Source organism: Stegostoma tigrinum, chromosome 12 (assembly GCF_030684315.1).
Source record: "Stegostoma tigrinum isolate sSteTig4 chromosome 12, sSteTig4.hap1, whole genome shotgun sequence".
In the NCBI taxonomy this organism is placed as follows: domain Eukaryota; kingdom Metazoa; phylum Chordata; class Chondrichthyes; order Orectolobiformes; family Stegostomatidae; genus Stegostoma; species Stegostoma tigrinum.
The window spans coordinates 40,000,883-40,017,950 of NC_081365.1; the positions used below are offsets into that span (position 1 = coordinate 40,000,883).

The 17,068-nt window shown below is 44.4% G+C and overlaps 1 protein-coding gene across 1 annotated transcript in view; it reads left to right on the forward strand.

Moving 5' to 3' along the window:
* Positions 1 to 1,215: 1,215 nt before the first annotated feature.
* The window catches only part of LOC125457139 (SLAM family member 5-like), a 46,401-nt gene continuing 30,548 nt past the window's right edge, over positions 1,216 to 17,068 (forward strand). Inside the window, exon 1 of the mRNA XM_048540921.2 lies at positions 1,216 to 1,889. Within this exon, the coding sequence (XP_048396878.1) occupies positions 1,838 to 1,889 (52 nt within the window). The 5' untranslated portion in view covers positions 1,216 to 1,837. The remainder of the gene's footprint in view (positions 1,890 to 17,068) is intronic.

A 17,068-nucleotide genomic window follows, 5' to 3' on the forward strand; every position in this document is an offset into this window, starting at 1 on the left:
CCCCACCACCCCCAGCACCTTTCCCTGCAACTGCAGGAGATGCTACACCTGCCCCTAAAATCCTCCACCCTCGCCTCTATCACAGACCCCAAAAAAAACCTTCCACATTAAACAGATGTTCACCTGCACATCCGCTAATGTGGTCTATTGTATCCGCTGTTCCCGATGTGGATTCCTCTACATCGGGGAGACAAAGCGGAGGCTCAGAGACTGCTTTGTGGAGCACCTATGCTCGGTTCACAACAAAAGACAACACCTCCCAGTCATGAACCACTTCAACTCCCCCTCTCACTCCTTGGAATGACATGTCCATCTGGGCCTCCTCCAGTGTCACAACCATGCCACTGTAAACTGAAGGAATAGCACCTCATATACCGCCTTGGAAGCCTACAACCCAAAGTCTCAATGTGGACTTTACTAGCTCCAAAATCTCCCGATTCCTTACCTAATATAGCCGCACCACCAACCCCATGGCCGCCTCCTTGACCTGTCCGTCTTCTCTCCCACCTATCCGCTTCACTATCTACCTGCTATCTCCGCACCCCTTATTTATTTCAAAGCACCCCCCTTACCCTCCCCCATTTCTGAAGAAGGGTCCTGACCTGAAATGTCAGCTTTCCTGCTCCTCTGATGCTGCGTGGCCTGCTGTGTTCCTTCAGCATGTGCAGTTCCTACTATCTCTAGGTGATAGGTCACAATCAGTCCACATAAGCTAAGTTCAGTGTCAAGGATGCTGCAGTGACTCGCTTTCAGGAAGAAATCAGTTTTATTCCAGACTTTCAGGAAAATTAAATGGACTCGTTCAAATTGTTTCACCACTTAACTGAGTCTGGATGAACTGCAATGTACCAGGATTTGATTCAGAAAGGGAATTATAAAATATTGTGGATGTTAGAAATGCAAAACCAAAACAGAAAGTTATTATGCTTCGTTCAATAGGTGTAGTAGCATCTATAGAAAAATAAACCTCTGGGCTACAATGAGTCATAGGTTCATCAAGGATTGTGCGTGATGGGGTGGTGGAAGGGTGAAGCAGCTAAAGTATTAACGACATTTGTTGTCCATTCCCGGTTGCCCTTTCAATTGATTGTCTCTGGAATATTTCAGACTTCACATTGATTTGGGTCTGACGTCTCGCGTTGCTATAAATCGGGCTTCGCTTCTAACATAGTTCTCTCCTTCTCCACGAAGTGAGATCCCACAGGTCTTGTGCCTCAGAACTAGGGGAATGCTTCATGTATTTATCACCTGCAAATTTAGTTCCCCCCATCCAAATCACTAATAACTGTCTGGGACTGTATAGCAAATATTCCTCGTGTGAACCTTCAGGTTTTAAATAGATATTTCTTCAAAAGGTGTTTGTTTTCCAAGAAAAAGGTGGTTTGAAAAGGAAAGACGATCACGAGCCTTGCGAGAAAGATGCTGCTTGGCCTGCTGTGTTCATCCAGCCCTACACTTTGTAATCTGTGAGACACATACCCTCTTGGTTTCCTCCTCCTCCCCCCCACCCCGCCAATTAATCAGGCCTGTGGGAAATTTGAAAGCGAAGTAAAAACTTTGCTGCACTGTCGGGGCGTGCCTGTTTGCGTTGTGATGAGGTTCCGGAAACTGCTCAGGGTAGTGTCTACTCACCGCGGAATGGTCACGTTTTCTTCCTTTCGAGTCAGGGCTATACGGAGAGCGCGAGGGTCCTGAGATACCTTAGCCGTCCCCTGTCTTTTTGAACGATATGATGGCCGTTATTTAGAGTGAGCCTTCTCGGTTGGTTTCCCCGGTGACCGCCCGCCCGCTCCTGGCTGCGCCATCTTCTCCCCTCCGCCTGTCCCGGGACTGGACCATGGCTTCGGTCCGTGCCGCCACCTCCACCTTCTTACTGCTCTTGGTTGTCGGTAAGTACCTGTCACTAGGGGCAGGGAGTCCGCTCTCTGAGCCCGGGGCCCCGGCTCGGGTTTGGGGGAAGGAGGGCGAGGCTGAAGCCGCTGCGAACCGTCCAAGGCCTTAACCGGCGTCACTAACGTTCACTGAGCTGCTTTCACCCGGCTTCGTGTGTGTGTGTGCGCGCCTGCACCTCTTTCTCAAAGTACAGCAATTTCATTTGATATTTCAGTCACTCAAATTTGAAATTAAATCTCTTTGAGGTGCCATTATTCCAATGCTTTCTCTGAAACACTGGGTGGAATTTATCACAGGCACAGAGCTGGGCTTCCGGTCCTACGAGGTCTTTTCGACTTTTCAGTAAGATGATGCTGTAACTCTATTTACTTTGTCTTTGGTACACATCCCTTTAAATACCTTTTGTTTAACAAAAAAAACCTCACATTTAAAAATAAAAGCCGATCCAACTGATCCGTTTCCATTTGTGGAAGAGAATTTTAAAAAAATTCACTGAATTGAATTGACCTACCAAATGACCTACCTATCATGAAACCATCCTGTCACCCCCGATCAGCAATCTTAAAATTTTTTTTCCTTGATTAAAAGACAGCATCAATTTCCCCACCACGTATGTTAGGCTGACTGGTCTGTAATTCCCTGGTTTTCCTCTTTTCCGCCCATCGTGAAAAGTGGAGTGACCATTTTCCAATCCAGCGGGGTGACCTTTGTATTTAGGAAAATCGGAAAGATTGTATTTCGATAACAAAGTGTGGAGCTGGATGAAGACGGCAGGCTAAGCAGCATCTTAGGAGCACAAAAGCGGACGTAGACTCTTCATCCGAAAAGGGTGATGGGGAGAGGATGCTGAAATAATTGGGGGGGGGGGGGGGATGGGGCGGACCGAAGATGGATAGAGGAGAGGAGAGTATGGGTGGGGAGGGGAAATAGGTCAGTCCGGGGAGATTGGACAGGTCAAGGGGGTGGGATGAGGTGGGTAGGTAGGAAATGGAAGTGTGGCTTGAGGTGGGAGGAGGGCATAGGTGAGAGGAAGAACAGGTTAAGGAGGCGGGGATGAGCTGGGCTGGTTTTGGGGTGCAGTGGTGGGGGGGGGGGGGTAGATTTTGAAGCTGGTGAAATCCATATTGATACCATTGGGCTGCAGGGTTCCCAAGCGGAATATGAGTTGCTGTTCCTGCAACCTACGGGTGGCATCATTATGGCACTGCAGGAGGTCCAAGATGGACATGTCGCCTAAGGAATGGGAGGGGGAGTTGAAATGGTTCGCGTCTGGGAGGTGCAGTTGTTTATTGTGAACCGAGTGTAGATGTTCTGCAAAGCGGTCCCCAAGCCTCTGCTTGGTTTCCCCAAGATTATATTTAGGGTGTGTAGTGTGTGTTTCCCTACTTTCTTTAACATCCTCCAGTGGAAGCTGTCAGATCCTGGACATCTGTCATTTTTTAATTCCATTGGTTCTTTGTACTGATGTTTTACTTACTTTCTTCAGCCTCTGTCCCCAGTCAACTTCAGAATTTCCATTGCTGTATCTGTTTTTACTGTAAGTACTGACAGAAAGTAATTATTCAGCACATCCACCATTTCTCTATGGTCATTGACAATATCTCAATTTTCAGACTTTAGAGGACCAACAATGCTCTTGACCACTTGATTTCCCTATATGTAACTCTTACGTTTCTTTTTCCTGAATTTGATGTTCTTGGCAAGTTTCCTTTCTTAATCTCATTAGTAGTTCTTATGAGCTGCTTTGTGACCCTTTGCTGAATGGGAAAAATGCTAAGATCAGCAGAATCTGCTTTTTTTAAGTTCATTTTTGTAAGCGTTATTTGTTTAATGCTGTCTCTATAATTGACCACGAGTGTGTTTTTGTTCTGTGAAGAGGAGCTTTTTCCCTCAGGATGTAAACTTTTTGTAATGTGTTAAATGTTCCTTTAAATATCCTCCACTTTTTTTCAGTTCTACACATGAGCAGATTTTCCCAAATCATTGTGGAGAGTGTCTGTCTCATCTCATTAAAGTTGGCCTTACCTACAACTAAAACTCTCATAGCTGAGTCAAGCTTTTCACTTACAAATGTTATATTGAACTCATCATGTTATAATCATAACCTGATAAACAATTTAGGTTACAAATTAAATCTGGCTCATTATAAATCCAATATTACTTGCCCCCATGTTGCATCCAGGACACGTTGTAGTAGCTTCACACTCCAGAAATTCACTACTTTCTGACAGTTGCATGTTTCTTCTTCTGACCTATGTTAAAGTTAGAATCCCCCATTAATAACACTCTGGCTTTGCTACATACTTATATAATTTCTGCTGGTTTACAGTCTAGCACTTGAGAGCTGCTACTGGGGGCCCTGTTCACAACACCTATTACAATTTTAAATGCTTTACTGTTCCTCAGTTCCATCCAGATGGTTTCCACTGAATGATTTGCCCTCATTATATCCTCCCTTGATTTAATTTTGTTTCTGATCAGTAAGCCTGCTCCACCACCTCTGCCATTTTCATCGTCAGTACTATAAAACTTATAACTGTATATTTAGTTCCCAATCTCAACCGTCCTGCAGTCACATCTCAGTAATGGCTGCCATCATAATCCAAATTGAATTTGTATCTGTAGCTCATTTAATTTATTCTTTGCATTCTCTTCATTTGTGAAGAGCTTATGGGCTATACACTAACTTGTCTCTCAGCACTGATGCTTTATTCACCATTTTATGATTTTTCTCTTCTAGTTTAATCAATATACTTCTTATAGTTTTATCATTACTTGCCGTACCTGAAACAGGATTCTTGACTGTTTCATAGAGGAAGCATCGTAGAATCCCAACCCTGCGGAAACAGGCCCTTCGGCCCAAAAGGTCCATACCAACCTTTGGAGCATCCCACCCACACCCATCCCTCTATAACCCACCTAAGCTACACAGCCCTGAACCCTATGGGCAATTTAGCAAGACCGAACTACCTAACCTACACATCTTTGGACTGTGGGAGGAAACCAGAGCTCCCTGAAGAAACCCACGCAGACATGCGGAGAGTGTGCAAACTCCACACAGCCAGCCGCCCGAACTCCGGGTCCCTGGCGCTGAGAGGCAGTAGTGTTAACCACTGAGCCACCATGCCAAACCGCCTTACTCTTTGTAATGTTAACTGATTTTGAAACTGTATAGACTTCCCCTGAACACAATCTCCCTGTCCACCCCACCATTTACTAGCTCAAAGTGGTGTGACCACCTATAATGGACCATCCCAAACCCCTCAAAATATATTTAGAACATAGTCTAGACCCTGACTTTTTCTTATTTTAAAGGTAAGTGTAAGCGGTTGTGTTCCAGATGCATTTTGATTGGCCAAACTACTTGATGTTAAGCAAACAATTTATTTTTACACTACAGTTAAAATACAGACAAAATAAAGATAAAAGAATTGGTTTAATTGTAACTATCAAAATGCTTGACAAAATGAAAGATAAATTAACTGCTAATTAACCATTCAAATGTAGTAACATTCTGCAAATACGTTCTTGATAAAGGCAAATTCAGTAAAACGATTGTCTTGTGTCATTTTAGCAGCAGGAAGGGAACCCCAGTTTTTAGCTGTAACAGAGAGAGTAATAAGAGCTTCCATGTAAAGTTTTAAGACCCCAGCGACTGCAGAAAACTAAAACTAAAAATCTTGCTTCATTAAATGTCCCCCTCCACCCCTCAACATTCAGTCTGCTCCTATTGTTCCAACTTTTTTTTTAAAACGTCCCAAGGACTTTCAACCTGTTTACTGTATTAGAGGTTCTGAGAAGTCTGCTCAAATCTATCTAAACTATCCTCATTTGGGCTTTTAAAAAAATGGACAAATTGCACCTCTTCAAGTCATAGCATTATGTCGCACTTTTTTTTATCCTTTCCACTAGGTACTGGTCAGAGATCAGTTCAGGTGGAGCCTGTCCAACAATACATTCCTTCCTGACCAAATGCTGATTCCAGTGTCCCTGAAAATGGAATCTGTCTTTCCTGCACCACACTTTCAGCCACAGATCTACTTCATAAATTTCCTTTTCTTTATGCCGATTTGCATGTAGCTTGGGTAATAATCCAGATATTATAACCCTTGAGTTCCTGTTCTTTGATTCTTGTTCCTAATTCCTGATATTCCTCAAGCAGGACCTGTTGCCTACTTTTGCCAATGTTGTTGATTCCAACATAGACCACGACACCTGGATCCTTCCCCTATTGCTCCAATGTCCTTTTCAAGCCAGTTTCACATGTCCCTGACTGTAGCACCAGGCAGGCAACACAACATGTGGGACTCTCAATTCTGCTTACAAAATATAGTATCTGTACTGCTAATCCCAGAATCCCCCACCACCACCACTTTTCTCTTTTTGCTCCCCTTGCTTGAATGTTATCCTGTTCCATGTTTCAGACCTATAGTCCTTTTCCCTCATCCACACAGGGAGCAAGAACCTCACACCTGGTGGCTCAGTGGTTGATACTGCTGCCTCACAGCACCAGGGGCCTGGGCTCAATTCCGCTCTCGGGCAACTGACTGTGTGGAGTTTGCACATTCTCCCCGTGTCTGCATGGGTTTCCTCTGGGTGCTCTGGTCTCCTCCCACTGTCCAAAGATGTGCAGTTTAGGTGGATTAGCCATGCTAAATTGCCCATTGTGTTCAGGGATGTGTAGATTACGTGGGTTGTAGGGAGCTGGATCTGGTCGGTGTGGACTTGTTGGATGGAAGGGCCTGTTTCCACACTGTCGGGAGTCTAAGTCATCAGTAATCAGCCAACAGCTGGAATTCTGAACATTTTTGGGCCTTATCAAAGGAAACATGTTCTAGCATTGGATGCAGTCCAGAAATGGTTCAATCAGCTGATACTGGGTATGGTGCGATTGACTAAGTGGAGGGTGACTCTGGGCCTGTATCTGTAATTCAGAAGACTGAAGGGTAGTCTTATTGAAACGTACAACATTCTTAAAGGACTGACAGGATAGATGTGGAAAGCTTGTTTCCCCTTGGGGACAGTTTAGGACCAGAGAGCATAATTTCATAATAAGGGTTTGCTCATTTTAAGACAGAAATAATTTGTCATTCTGTCAAGTTCTTTAGTAAAGAGTGCTGTCAAGGTTGGGTTAGTAAGAATATGTAAGGCTGAGATTGACAGATTTTTAATTAGTAAAAGAATCAAGGGTAATGGGGTACAGGCAACAAAATTGAGTTGAAGATTATCAATGTTGAATGTCTGCTCTGCCATAATGGGCTGAATGGCCTGCTTCTGCTCTTATGGGGCTACGTTAACAGTCAGCCCAGTGAGCCATAGAAGGGAAAATACAGCTGTACGTGGATGTCTGAAGACTGTCCAGGTTGTGATTTAAAGAGAACAATACTTGGACAGTTTAAAGGTTGGCACTTTTGCTTCAGGAATAAGGATCAACTTGAACAGTAGATCAGCTCCTCTGCTGTTTGGAAAGAGTGAAACAGGTTGAATTTCTCCACCTGAGAGGGCAGGTGGGCCTTTGTTTAATACATCAGATGAAAGGTAGCAACTTTGACTCTGTGTCAAACTAGGTTATATGCTTTTTTGTCCCCTTTTGTTCAGGCTATGTGGGAATTGCTGAATTGTGGGAATAGGTATTTGTTGCCTATTCTTATTACCCTGGGAGGTGGTGGTGAGGTACTATCATGCGCTGTTGCAGTCCACATGGTTTCAAAAAGTGATTTTTAGCATAGTGACAATGGATATTTACAGGTGACTTGAAGGGCACCTTGTAGGTGATGGTGATCTTGTGCACCTAAACCTTATTCTTCTAGGTGATTTTGATCATAGTTTGGAAGATTCTTGGATAAGAGGACCGAATATGTGGTTGTTAAATTTCTTGATAAAGATGGGTGGGGAAGTAAGTCATGTGCAGCTTTATTTAGCATATGTAACTCCATTTAGCATATACAATATCCTTTTATAACTTCACCAGCTTGGCAACCAATTTTTAGGTACATCTAGTGCTAGACTACTCAGTCATGGATAGATCCACCTACAACATGTGGATTGGTGAGGATGTGGTCAAGTGATTTTTATTTAGGTGTTGTCACCACCTGCTATAGGTCCAGATTTAGAAATGTTCTTAAAAAATGGTCAATAGCTGTCCTTGGTATGTGCTTTGAAGCCAACTATCCAGAAGTCCATTGTGACTTTGCTACCCTCAGTTGTTCTTACTGTTAATGTTCAGTTTGGAAGAGTATTCATTTGTGGAGATGAGGGAGGTGATCAGCTGCATATTTTCTTGTTCGTATTTGTTGTGATTCAATGAGAATTTGTGGAACCCAGAGTTGTTGTTGGGTGTTGTTAGGCAACTTTAAACTGTACACCTTTTGAACTACCACCTCTTGTCAGCCTATTTTACCAATGACATGGGACTGAGCAGGGATAGTGATGGAGATGTTTGGGAGTAAGGTCTGATTTAGCGAGTATGACTATGTCAGGCTGTTGGTTGATCAAATTACGCGATAGCGCTGTCAATTTTGTCATGATTCCCCAGATGTTATGCTGAGAACTTTGAAATGTTGACTGGGAAGGATATGCGTTTATCGTATCCAGGGACATAACCGGCTAAAATAATAAAATGTGAGGCTGGATGAACACAGCAGGCCAAGTAGCATCTCGGGAGCACAAAAGCTGACGTTTCGGGCCTAGACCCTTCATCAGAGAGAGGGTCTAGGCCCGAAACGTCAGCTTTTGTGCTCCTGAGATACTGCTGGGCCTGCAGTGTTCATCCTGCCTCACATTTTATTATCTTGGATTCTCCAGCATCTGCAGTTCCCGTTATCACTCACACATAATCGGCTAAAGGTGCTTTTGTTACTTGGGTGCTATGTTGATGTCAAGTGCCTCCCAGTTCTAGTTTTCAATTTTCTGCAGTGATTCAGTACAACTACGAGGCTTGCAAGGCAAAGCCCAAGGGCAGTTTGGTGTCAGCCATGTTTCTGAAGGTCTAGTATAAGATATGGGGTAAGCAAGGCAGATTTCCTTTAAGGACATTGGAAAACCATGTTGATTTTGATGACAATCAGTGGTGTAACAACATTTGCCACTGAATTGCATTGCATTCATATTTACTCATTTTGAATTCTGGTGGGATTTCAGCTCCTGGCTGCAGAACATATTTAATCGAGGTCTCTGGATCATCAATGCATTAACGTTACCAAAATTCTGTTGTTCTCTCTTGTCATGATCCTTCCACCCTTGCTTCCCACAAAAGGCATGAAAAGCATGTGTGATTGAAGCCAACTACCAGTATGTCAGTCATACCAATTTCCTCAGCTTTTCCCTTGTCCTAGACTGACCATTAATCACACTGCAGCTTGTCTGTCATAAATAACAACTGGTAAGAAATAAGAGCAGAAACCCACTCTGATATTAAGTTTGTAGCTGATTTTTTTTTTCTAAATCAACTCTATTCCCACACTATGACGTTATTCCCTTTATTATCCAAATGTACTCCATGTCTGAACATCTACGGTATCCTCGGGTGACAAATCCAAAATTCACGACTCTTTGAGGCAAGTCATTTATCCTCATCTCATCCTTAACTCAGGAAGTGTCTAGTCTTTTGAGCACCTTGATTTCCTTTGATTTTCTTTGTATATTTCCATATATCCATTGCACTTAGATTGGCTGTCTCTCGTTCTTCTAAATTCTTGGGAATATGAACCTGGCTGACTGTCCAAAGATCTGCAAGTTAGGTGAATGGACATGCTAAATTGCCCATAGTGTTCAGGGATGCGTGGGTTAGGGGAATGGGTCTAGGTGGGATGCTCTGAGGGTTGGTGTGGACTTGTCAGGCTGAAGGGTCTGTTTCCACACTCTCTAGGGATTCTGATTTATGATCTAATTGCCATTTGTCAAGAAAAACCCATCTGAACTTGTGCATATTGAAATTAGCAACTGCGATGTGGGCATCATGGCAACGTAGCTGCAAGAGGATCAGGATGGGGACGTAAATATCAAAGGATAAACATCTTATTGAAAAGACATGTAGGTGAGCAGAAGGATTAGGGTTGCCTTATTAGTATGAAATTAATTTAAACCAGTAGTAAGAAATGACGTAGGGTCAGATGGCGTAGAGTCCGTGTTGGTAGAATTCAGGAATTGCAGAGGGGAAGAAAACCATAATGGGAGTTATGTACAGGACTCCAAACAGCTGTCAGGGTGTGGGGCACAAGATATACCAGGAGATAGAAAAGGCAAGTTTCAGTGATCATGGGGAATTTCAATATGCAGGTAGGCTGGGGAAATCAGGTTGGGAGTAGATAGTAGAAAAGGAATTTGTGGAATGTCCGATGAGATGGCTTTTCGGAGCAGCGTGTGGAGGAGTCCACTAGGGAAAAGACAATTCTGGATTTAGTGATGTGCAATGAGGCAAACTTGATAAGGGAGCTTAAGATGAAGGAACCCTTAGGAGGCAGCGACCATAATGATTGAATTTACTCTGCAATTTGGGAGGGAGAAGCGGTATTACAGTTGAATAAAGGCAACTACAGAGGCATGGGGGAGGTGCTGGGCAGAATTGACTGGGAGAGAGCTTAGCAGGAAAGACAGTGGAACAACAATGGCAGGAGTTTCTGGAAGTAATTCAGGAGACACAGCAAAAATCCATTCCTAGGAAAAGGAAACATTGTAAAGGGAGGCGGAGGCAACCATTGCTGACAATAGAAGTCAGGGACACCATAAAAGCAAAAGTGAAAGCACATAATGCAGCAAAGGGTAGTGGAAAGCCTACAAAGACCAAAAGAGGACAACACGAAAAGAAATAAGAAGGGAGAAGATTATAAATGAGGGTAACCTAGCCAGTGATATAAAAGAAAATTGCAAGAGTTTCTTTAGGTATATAAAAGGTAAAAGAGAGGCTAAAGTGGACTTTGGTCCACTGGAAAATGACTCTGGAGAAGTAGTAAAGAACAAAGAAATGGTTGAGGAACAGGATAAGTACTTTGCATCAGCCTTCACAGTGGAAGACATGAGAGACATCCCAAAAATTCAAGGAAGTTCGGGGTCAGACATGAGTACGGTGGCCATCACCATGGAGAGGGTGCTAGAAAAACTGTAAGATATGAAGGTGGATAAGTCATTATGTCTAGGTGGTCTGCACTCCAGAGTTTTGAAGAGATAGTGGAGGTATTAGTGGTGATCTTTCAGGAATCACTGGAGTCAGGCAGGGTCCCAGAGGACTGGAAAATTGCTAACGTGTCACCGCTGCTTAAAACAGGAGTAAGGCGAACAATGGGAAATCTATAGATAACAAAGTGTGGAGCTGGATGAACACAGCAGGCCAAGCAGCATCAGAGGAGCACAAAAGCTGATGTTTTGGGCCTAGACCCTTCATCAGAAAAGGGGGGATGGGGAGAGGATTCTGAAATAAATAGGGAGAGAGGGCGCGGCGGACCGAACTTGGATAGAGGAGAAGATAGGTGGAGAGGAGACTATGGGTGGGGAGGTAGGGAGGGGGCAGGATGAGGTTAGTAGGTAGGAAATGGAGGTGTGGCTTGAGGTGGGAGGAGGGGATAGGTGAGAGGAAGAACAGATTCGGGAGGCGGGGATGAGCTGGGCTGGTTTTTGGATGCAGTGGGGGGAGGGGAGCTTTTGAAGCTGATGAAATCCACATTGATACCATTGGGCTGCAGGGTTCCCAAGTGGAATATGAGTTGCTGTTCCTGTAACCTACGGGTGGCATCATTATGGCACTGCAGGAGGCCCAGGATGGACGTGTCGTCTAAGGAATGGGAGGGGGAGTTAAAATATTTTGCGACTGGGAGGTGCAGTTGTTTATTGTGAACCGAGTGTAGATGTTCTGCAAAGTGGTCCCCAAGCCTCCGCTTGGTTTCCCCAAGAAGAGGAAGCCACAGTGGATGCAGGATACCACTTTGACGGATGTGCATGTTGAACATCTGCTTGATGTGGCAAGTCATCTTGGGGCCTGGGATGGGGGTGAGGGAGGAGGTGTGGGGGCAAGTGTGGCACTTCCTGCGGTTGCAGGGGAAAGTGCCGGGTGTGGTGGGGTTGGAGGGGAGTGTGGAGCAGACAAGGGAGTGGTCTCTCTGGAAGGCAGACAAGGGTGGTGAGGGAAAAATGTCTTTAGTGGTCGGGTTGGATTGTAGATGGTGGAAGTGTCGGAGGATGATGCATTGCATCCTTTGATAAGGTTCCACATGGTAGGCTATTGGAGAAAATACAGAGGCACGGGATTGAGGGAGATTTAGCAGTTTGGATCAGAAACTGGCTTTGTGTAAGAAGGCAATGAGTGGTGGTTGATGGAAAATATTCAGCCAGGATTCAGGTCACTAGTAGTGTGCCTCAAAAGGATCTGTTTTGGGACCACTGCTGTTTGTCACTTTTTATAAAAACGGACTTGGATGCAGGCATAGGTGGATGGGTTAGTAAGTTTGCAGATGACACTAAAATCGGTGGAGTGGTGGACAGTGTGGAAGAATGCTGCAGGTTGCAGGGAGACTTGGATAAACTGCAGAATTGGGCTGAAAGGTGGCAAATGGAGTTTAATACGGATAAATGTGAGGTGATTCACTTTGGGAGGAATAATAGAAAGGCAGACTACCGGGTCAATGGAAAGATTCTTGTTAGTGTGGATGTGCAGAGTGATCTTGGTGTCCATGTACTTAGATCCCTGAAAGTTGCCACCCAGGTTGATAGTGCTGTTAAGAAGGCTTACGGTGTCTTAGGTTTTATTGGTAGAGGGATTGAGTTCCAGAGCCGTGAAGTCATGCTGCAACTGTACAAAACGCTAGTGCGGCCTCATTTGGAATATTGTGTGCAGTTCTGGTCACCCCATTACAGGAAGGATGTGGAAGCAATGGAAAAGGTGCAGAGGAGAGTTACCAGGATGTTGACTAGTCTGGAGCACAGGCCCTATGAAGAAAGGCTGAGGGACTTGAGTCTGTTCTCACTGGAGAGAAGGAGGCTAAGAGGGGATTTAATAGAGACATACAAGATGATCAGAGGATTAGATAGGGTGGGCAGTGTGAGTCTTTTTCCGAGGATGATGACTTCAGCCTGTACAAAGGGGCATAGCTACAAATTGAGGGGTGATAGATTTAAGAGGCAGAGGCAGGTTCTTTACTCAGAGAGTGGTATGGGCATGGAATGCCCTTTCTGCCAATGTAGTTAACTCAGCCACATTAGGGGAATTTAAACAGTCCTTGGATAAGCATATGGATGATGAAGGGATATTGCAGATGGAGGGGCTTAGATTAGTTCACAGGTCGGCGCAACATCGAGGGCCGAAGGGCCTGTTCTGCGCTGTATTGTTCTATGTCCTATCCAGAGCTTGGTGGGGTGGTATGTGAGGACTAGGGGGATTCTCTTTTGGCAGTTATTGCGGGGGCGGGGTGTGAGGGATGAGTGGTGGGAAATGTGGGAGACATGGCCGAGGGTGTTCTCAACCGTCGTGGGGTGGGGGGAGGATGTTGCGGTCCTTAAAGAACGAGGACATCTGGGATGTACGGGAGAGGAATGCCTCATCCTGGGAGCAGACGCGGCAGAGGCAAAAGAATTGGGAATAGGGGATGGAATTTTTGCAGGAAGGTGGGTGGGAGCTGGTGTGTTCTAGGTAGCTGTGGGAGTTGGTGGGCTTGAAATGGACATTGGTTTCTCGGTGTTTGCCTGAGATGGAGACAGAGAGGTCCAGGAAGGTGAGGGAGGAATTGGAGATGGTCCAGGTGAACTTAAGGTTGGGGTGCAAGGTGTTGATGAAGTGGATGAACAGCAACTCGTATTCTGCTTGGGAACCCTGCAGCCTAATGGTATCAATGTGGATTTCACCAGCTTTAATATCCCCCCCTCCCCCCACTGCATCTGAAAACCAGCCCAGCTTGTCCCCGCGTCCCTCACCCGTTCTTCGTCTCACCTGTCCCCTCCTCCCACCTCAAGCCGCACCTCCATTTCCTACCCAGAAACCTCATCCCGCCCCCCTTGACCTGTCTGTCCTCCACAGACTGACCTATCCTCTCCCTACCTCCCCACATATACTGTCCTCTCCACCTGTCTTCTCCTCTATCCATCTTTGGTCGCCTCCCCCTCCCCCTCTCTCCCTATTTATTTCAGAATCCTCTCGCCATTCCCCTTTTCTGATGAAGGGTCTAGGCCCGAAACGTCAGCTTTTGTGCTCCTCTGACGCTGCTTGGCCTGCTGTTTTCATCCAGCTCCACGCTTTGTGATCTCAGATTCTCCAGCATCTGCAGTTCCCATTATCTCTGAATGGGAAATTATGGGCTGATTTGCCTGACCTCGGTCGTTGGTAGGATTGTGGAGTCATTTGTGAAGGATGAGATTTCTGATTACTTGGAAGTGCATAGTAAAATAGGGCAAAGTTAACATCGCTCCATCAAGAGGAGGGCTGCTAGCCAAATCTGCTAGAATTCTTTGAGGAAATAATAAGCAGGTTAGACCAAGGAGAGCCAATGGATATTATCTGCTTGGACTTTCAGAAGGCCTTTGACCAGTTGCTGCATAGGGGGCTGCTAGGTAAGATAAGAGCCCAGGATTTTAGAGGCAAATCATTAGCATGGATAGAAAATTGGCTATCTGACAGAAAGCAGAGAGTAGGGATAAAAGGGTCCTTCTCGGGATGGCAGCCATGGTGTTCTGCAAGGATCAGTGTTAGACCACAATTCTTCATTTTGTACATTAATGATCTACATGAAGGAATGGAGGGCATTCTAGCAAAGTTTTCAGATGATACAAAGGTGGAGGGGCAGGGAGGCTGCAGAAGGATTTAGACCGGTAAGGAGAGTAGACAATGAAGTAGCAGATGTAGTACAACATGGGATAGTGTGAGGTCATGCACTTTGGCTGGAAGAATAGTGGCATAGACTGTTTCGTAAAGGGGATAAAATTCAGAAATCTGAAGTGTAAAGAGATTTGGGTGTCCTCATCCAGAATTTTCTGAAGGCAAACCAGCAGGCTGAGTTGGTAATTAGGAAGGCAAATACAATGTTGCCATTTATATTAAGGGGACTAGAATTATAAAAGCAGGTACGTACTTCTGAGGCTTTATAAAGCTCTGGTCTGACCTCATTTAGAATATTGTGAGCAATTTTGGGCTGTGTACCTCAGGAAGGATGTACTGGCCCTGGAGCGGGTACAGAGGAGATTCACGAGAAACATCCCAGGAACAAAAGGCTTAACTTTGACGGAACATTTGAGGACTCTGGGTCTATACCGATGGAGTTTAGTAGAATGATGGGGATAATTGAAACTTATCGAATGCTGAATGTCCTGGACAGAGTGGACGTCGGGAAGATGTTTCCATTAGCGGGAGAGGCTAGGATCCAAGGGCACAATCTTCGAGTGAAAGGAAGACTCTTTAGAACAGAGATGAGGAAAAACTTTTTCAGCCAGCGAGTGGTGAATCTGTGGAATTTATTGCCACAGAAGGCTGTAGAGGTCAGGTAATTGAATATATTTAACACCGAGATAGGCCCTTGATTGTCAAGAGTTCAAAGGTTACAGGGAGAAAGCAGGAGAATGGAGTTGAGAAAATTATCAGTCATGATTGAATGGTGGAGCAGACTCTGTGGGCAGAATGGCTTAATTTCTGCTCCTATTTCTTATGGTCTCATGGTTTACTAATGTCCTTTTGGGAAGGAAATCTGCCGTTACTGGGTCTGGCCTACATGTGACTCCAGACCCACAGCAATGTTGTTGACTGAACTGCCCTTGGGCAATTAAGGATGGGCAATAAATGCTGGCCCACATCCAATGAATGATTTTTTAAAAAATTTATCTTGTCTCATTGCAAGGAAAATAGACTCGCCATAGAGGGAGTACATTTCAACCTCATCAGACTAATTCCTGGGATGGAGGGATTGTTCTGTGAAGAAGTATTAGATAGACTGGGCCTTCACTCGTCGTTTAAATCAAAAATAAGTGATGACATTTTTACAACAAAAGCTTTTTTGAGAGTTGACAGGGTAGATGCAGAAAGGATGCTTTTCCTAGCTCTACGGTTTAGGTCCATAGAACAGAGTTTCACAATAAGGTTTAGGCCATTTTTAAGACAGATGAGGATGAATTTCTTCAGTCCGGAGCACTTTGGAATTTTAGTTGTTGAGTTATGTTCAAGATAGAGATCAACAGATTTCTAGATATTAAAACATCAAGCATATGGAGATGGTGCAGGAAAATGTGTTGAGATAGAAGATCAGCACTAATCTCATTGAATGGCTAAGTGGGCTTGAGGGGTTCAATAATCTGCTGTTCTTACTTTCTGGAATCCTTAAGAAAGATGTTACAAATAGCTGAGTGGATGAAGTTTCATGGAGGTTTTGGGAAGCAAGATGCATGGCAAGTGTATGACAAAGAATTTAGATTGTTCAATAGGAGGGATAACGGGTTATATATAGTCAATTGTGTAGATGGGATGGGATGGGGTGAATTCACTGTTTCAAACCCAGTGTTGTTTCTTTCTTATCAATAAAAATAAAGAATTTAAAATTTAATGTGCATGGAAAGGAGTGAACAGCTGGTATCAATCAGTCAAGAAAAGAGTTTTAACTGAATGAGTCTTGGCACATTACAGAATTTTGTACAAATTGGAGTTCATGACGGGTGAACTTCTAGACAAGAGAACGCCTGGCATAGTTGAGACTGGTGACAAAGCTATATATGACCATGTTAGAGACCAGTTCTGAGTTGGACAGTGTTACAAAGATGAAAATGGATTGTCATTCTGAGGGAGAGGATATGGCCTCTGAAGCTAAATTTGGCAATGAAATTATTAATGTGAGCATTGTTTACCTGAATATTCTGAGAGTGTGGCTGCTACCAGCACTATTGGTCACATTTACAAGAAATTCATAATACAATTTCTTTACTAGCTTAAGTTAAACCAGGTTCTGCAGCATGTCAGCTGCTGTGATAGTGAGCCGTTAACACAGAGTATGTCCTTGATAAATTTAGCTATTGCAAATTATCTTAGTCTCCATTTGCTTTGGAGCATTCTCGATTTTTGGGTTGCTGTCCAGCATATGCATGGCTGGTATCAGCGCAAACTGTGACTCTATCTTGAGTATTTCTGCTTCTCTTCCACCCACCCGGCAGATGTTCAGTTGCTCTTGTGAGTGTATGTGAGTTGGCCGGCAGAGTCCTCGGAAGTTTTGGGGAAATT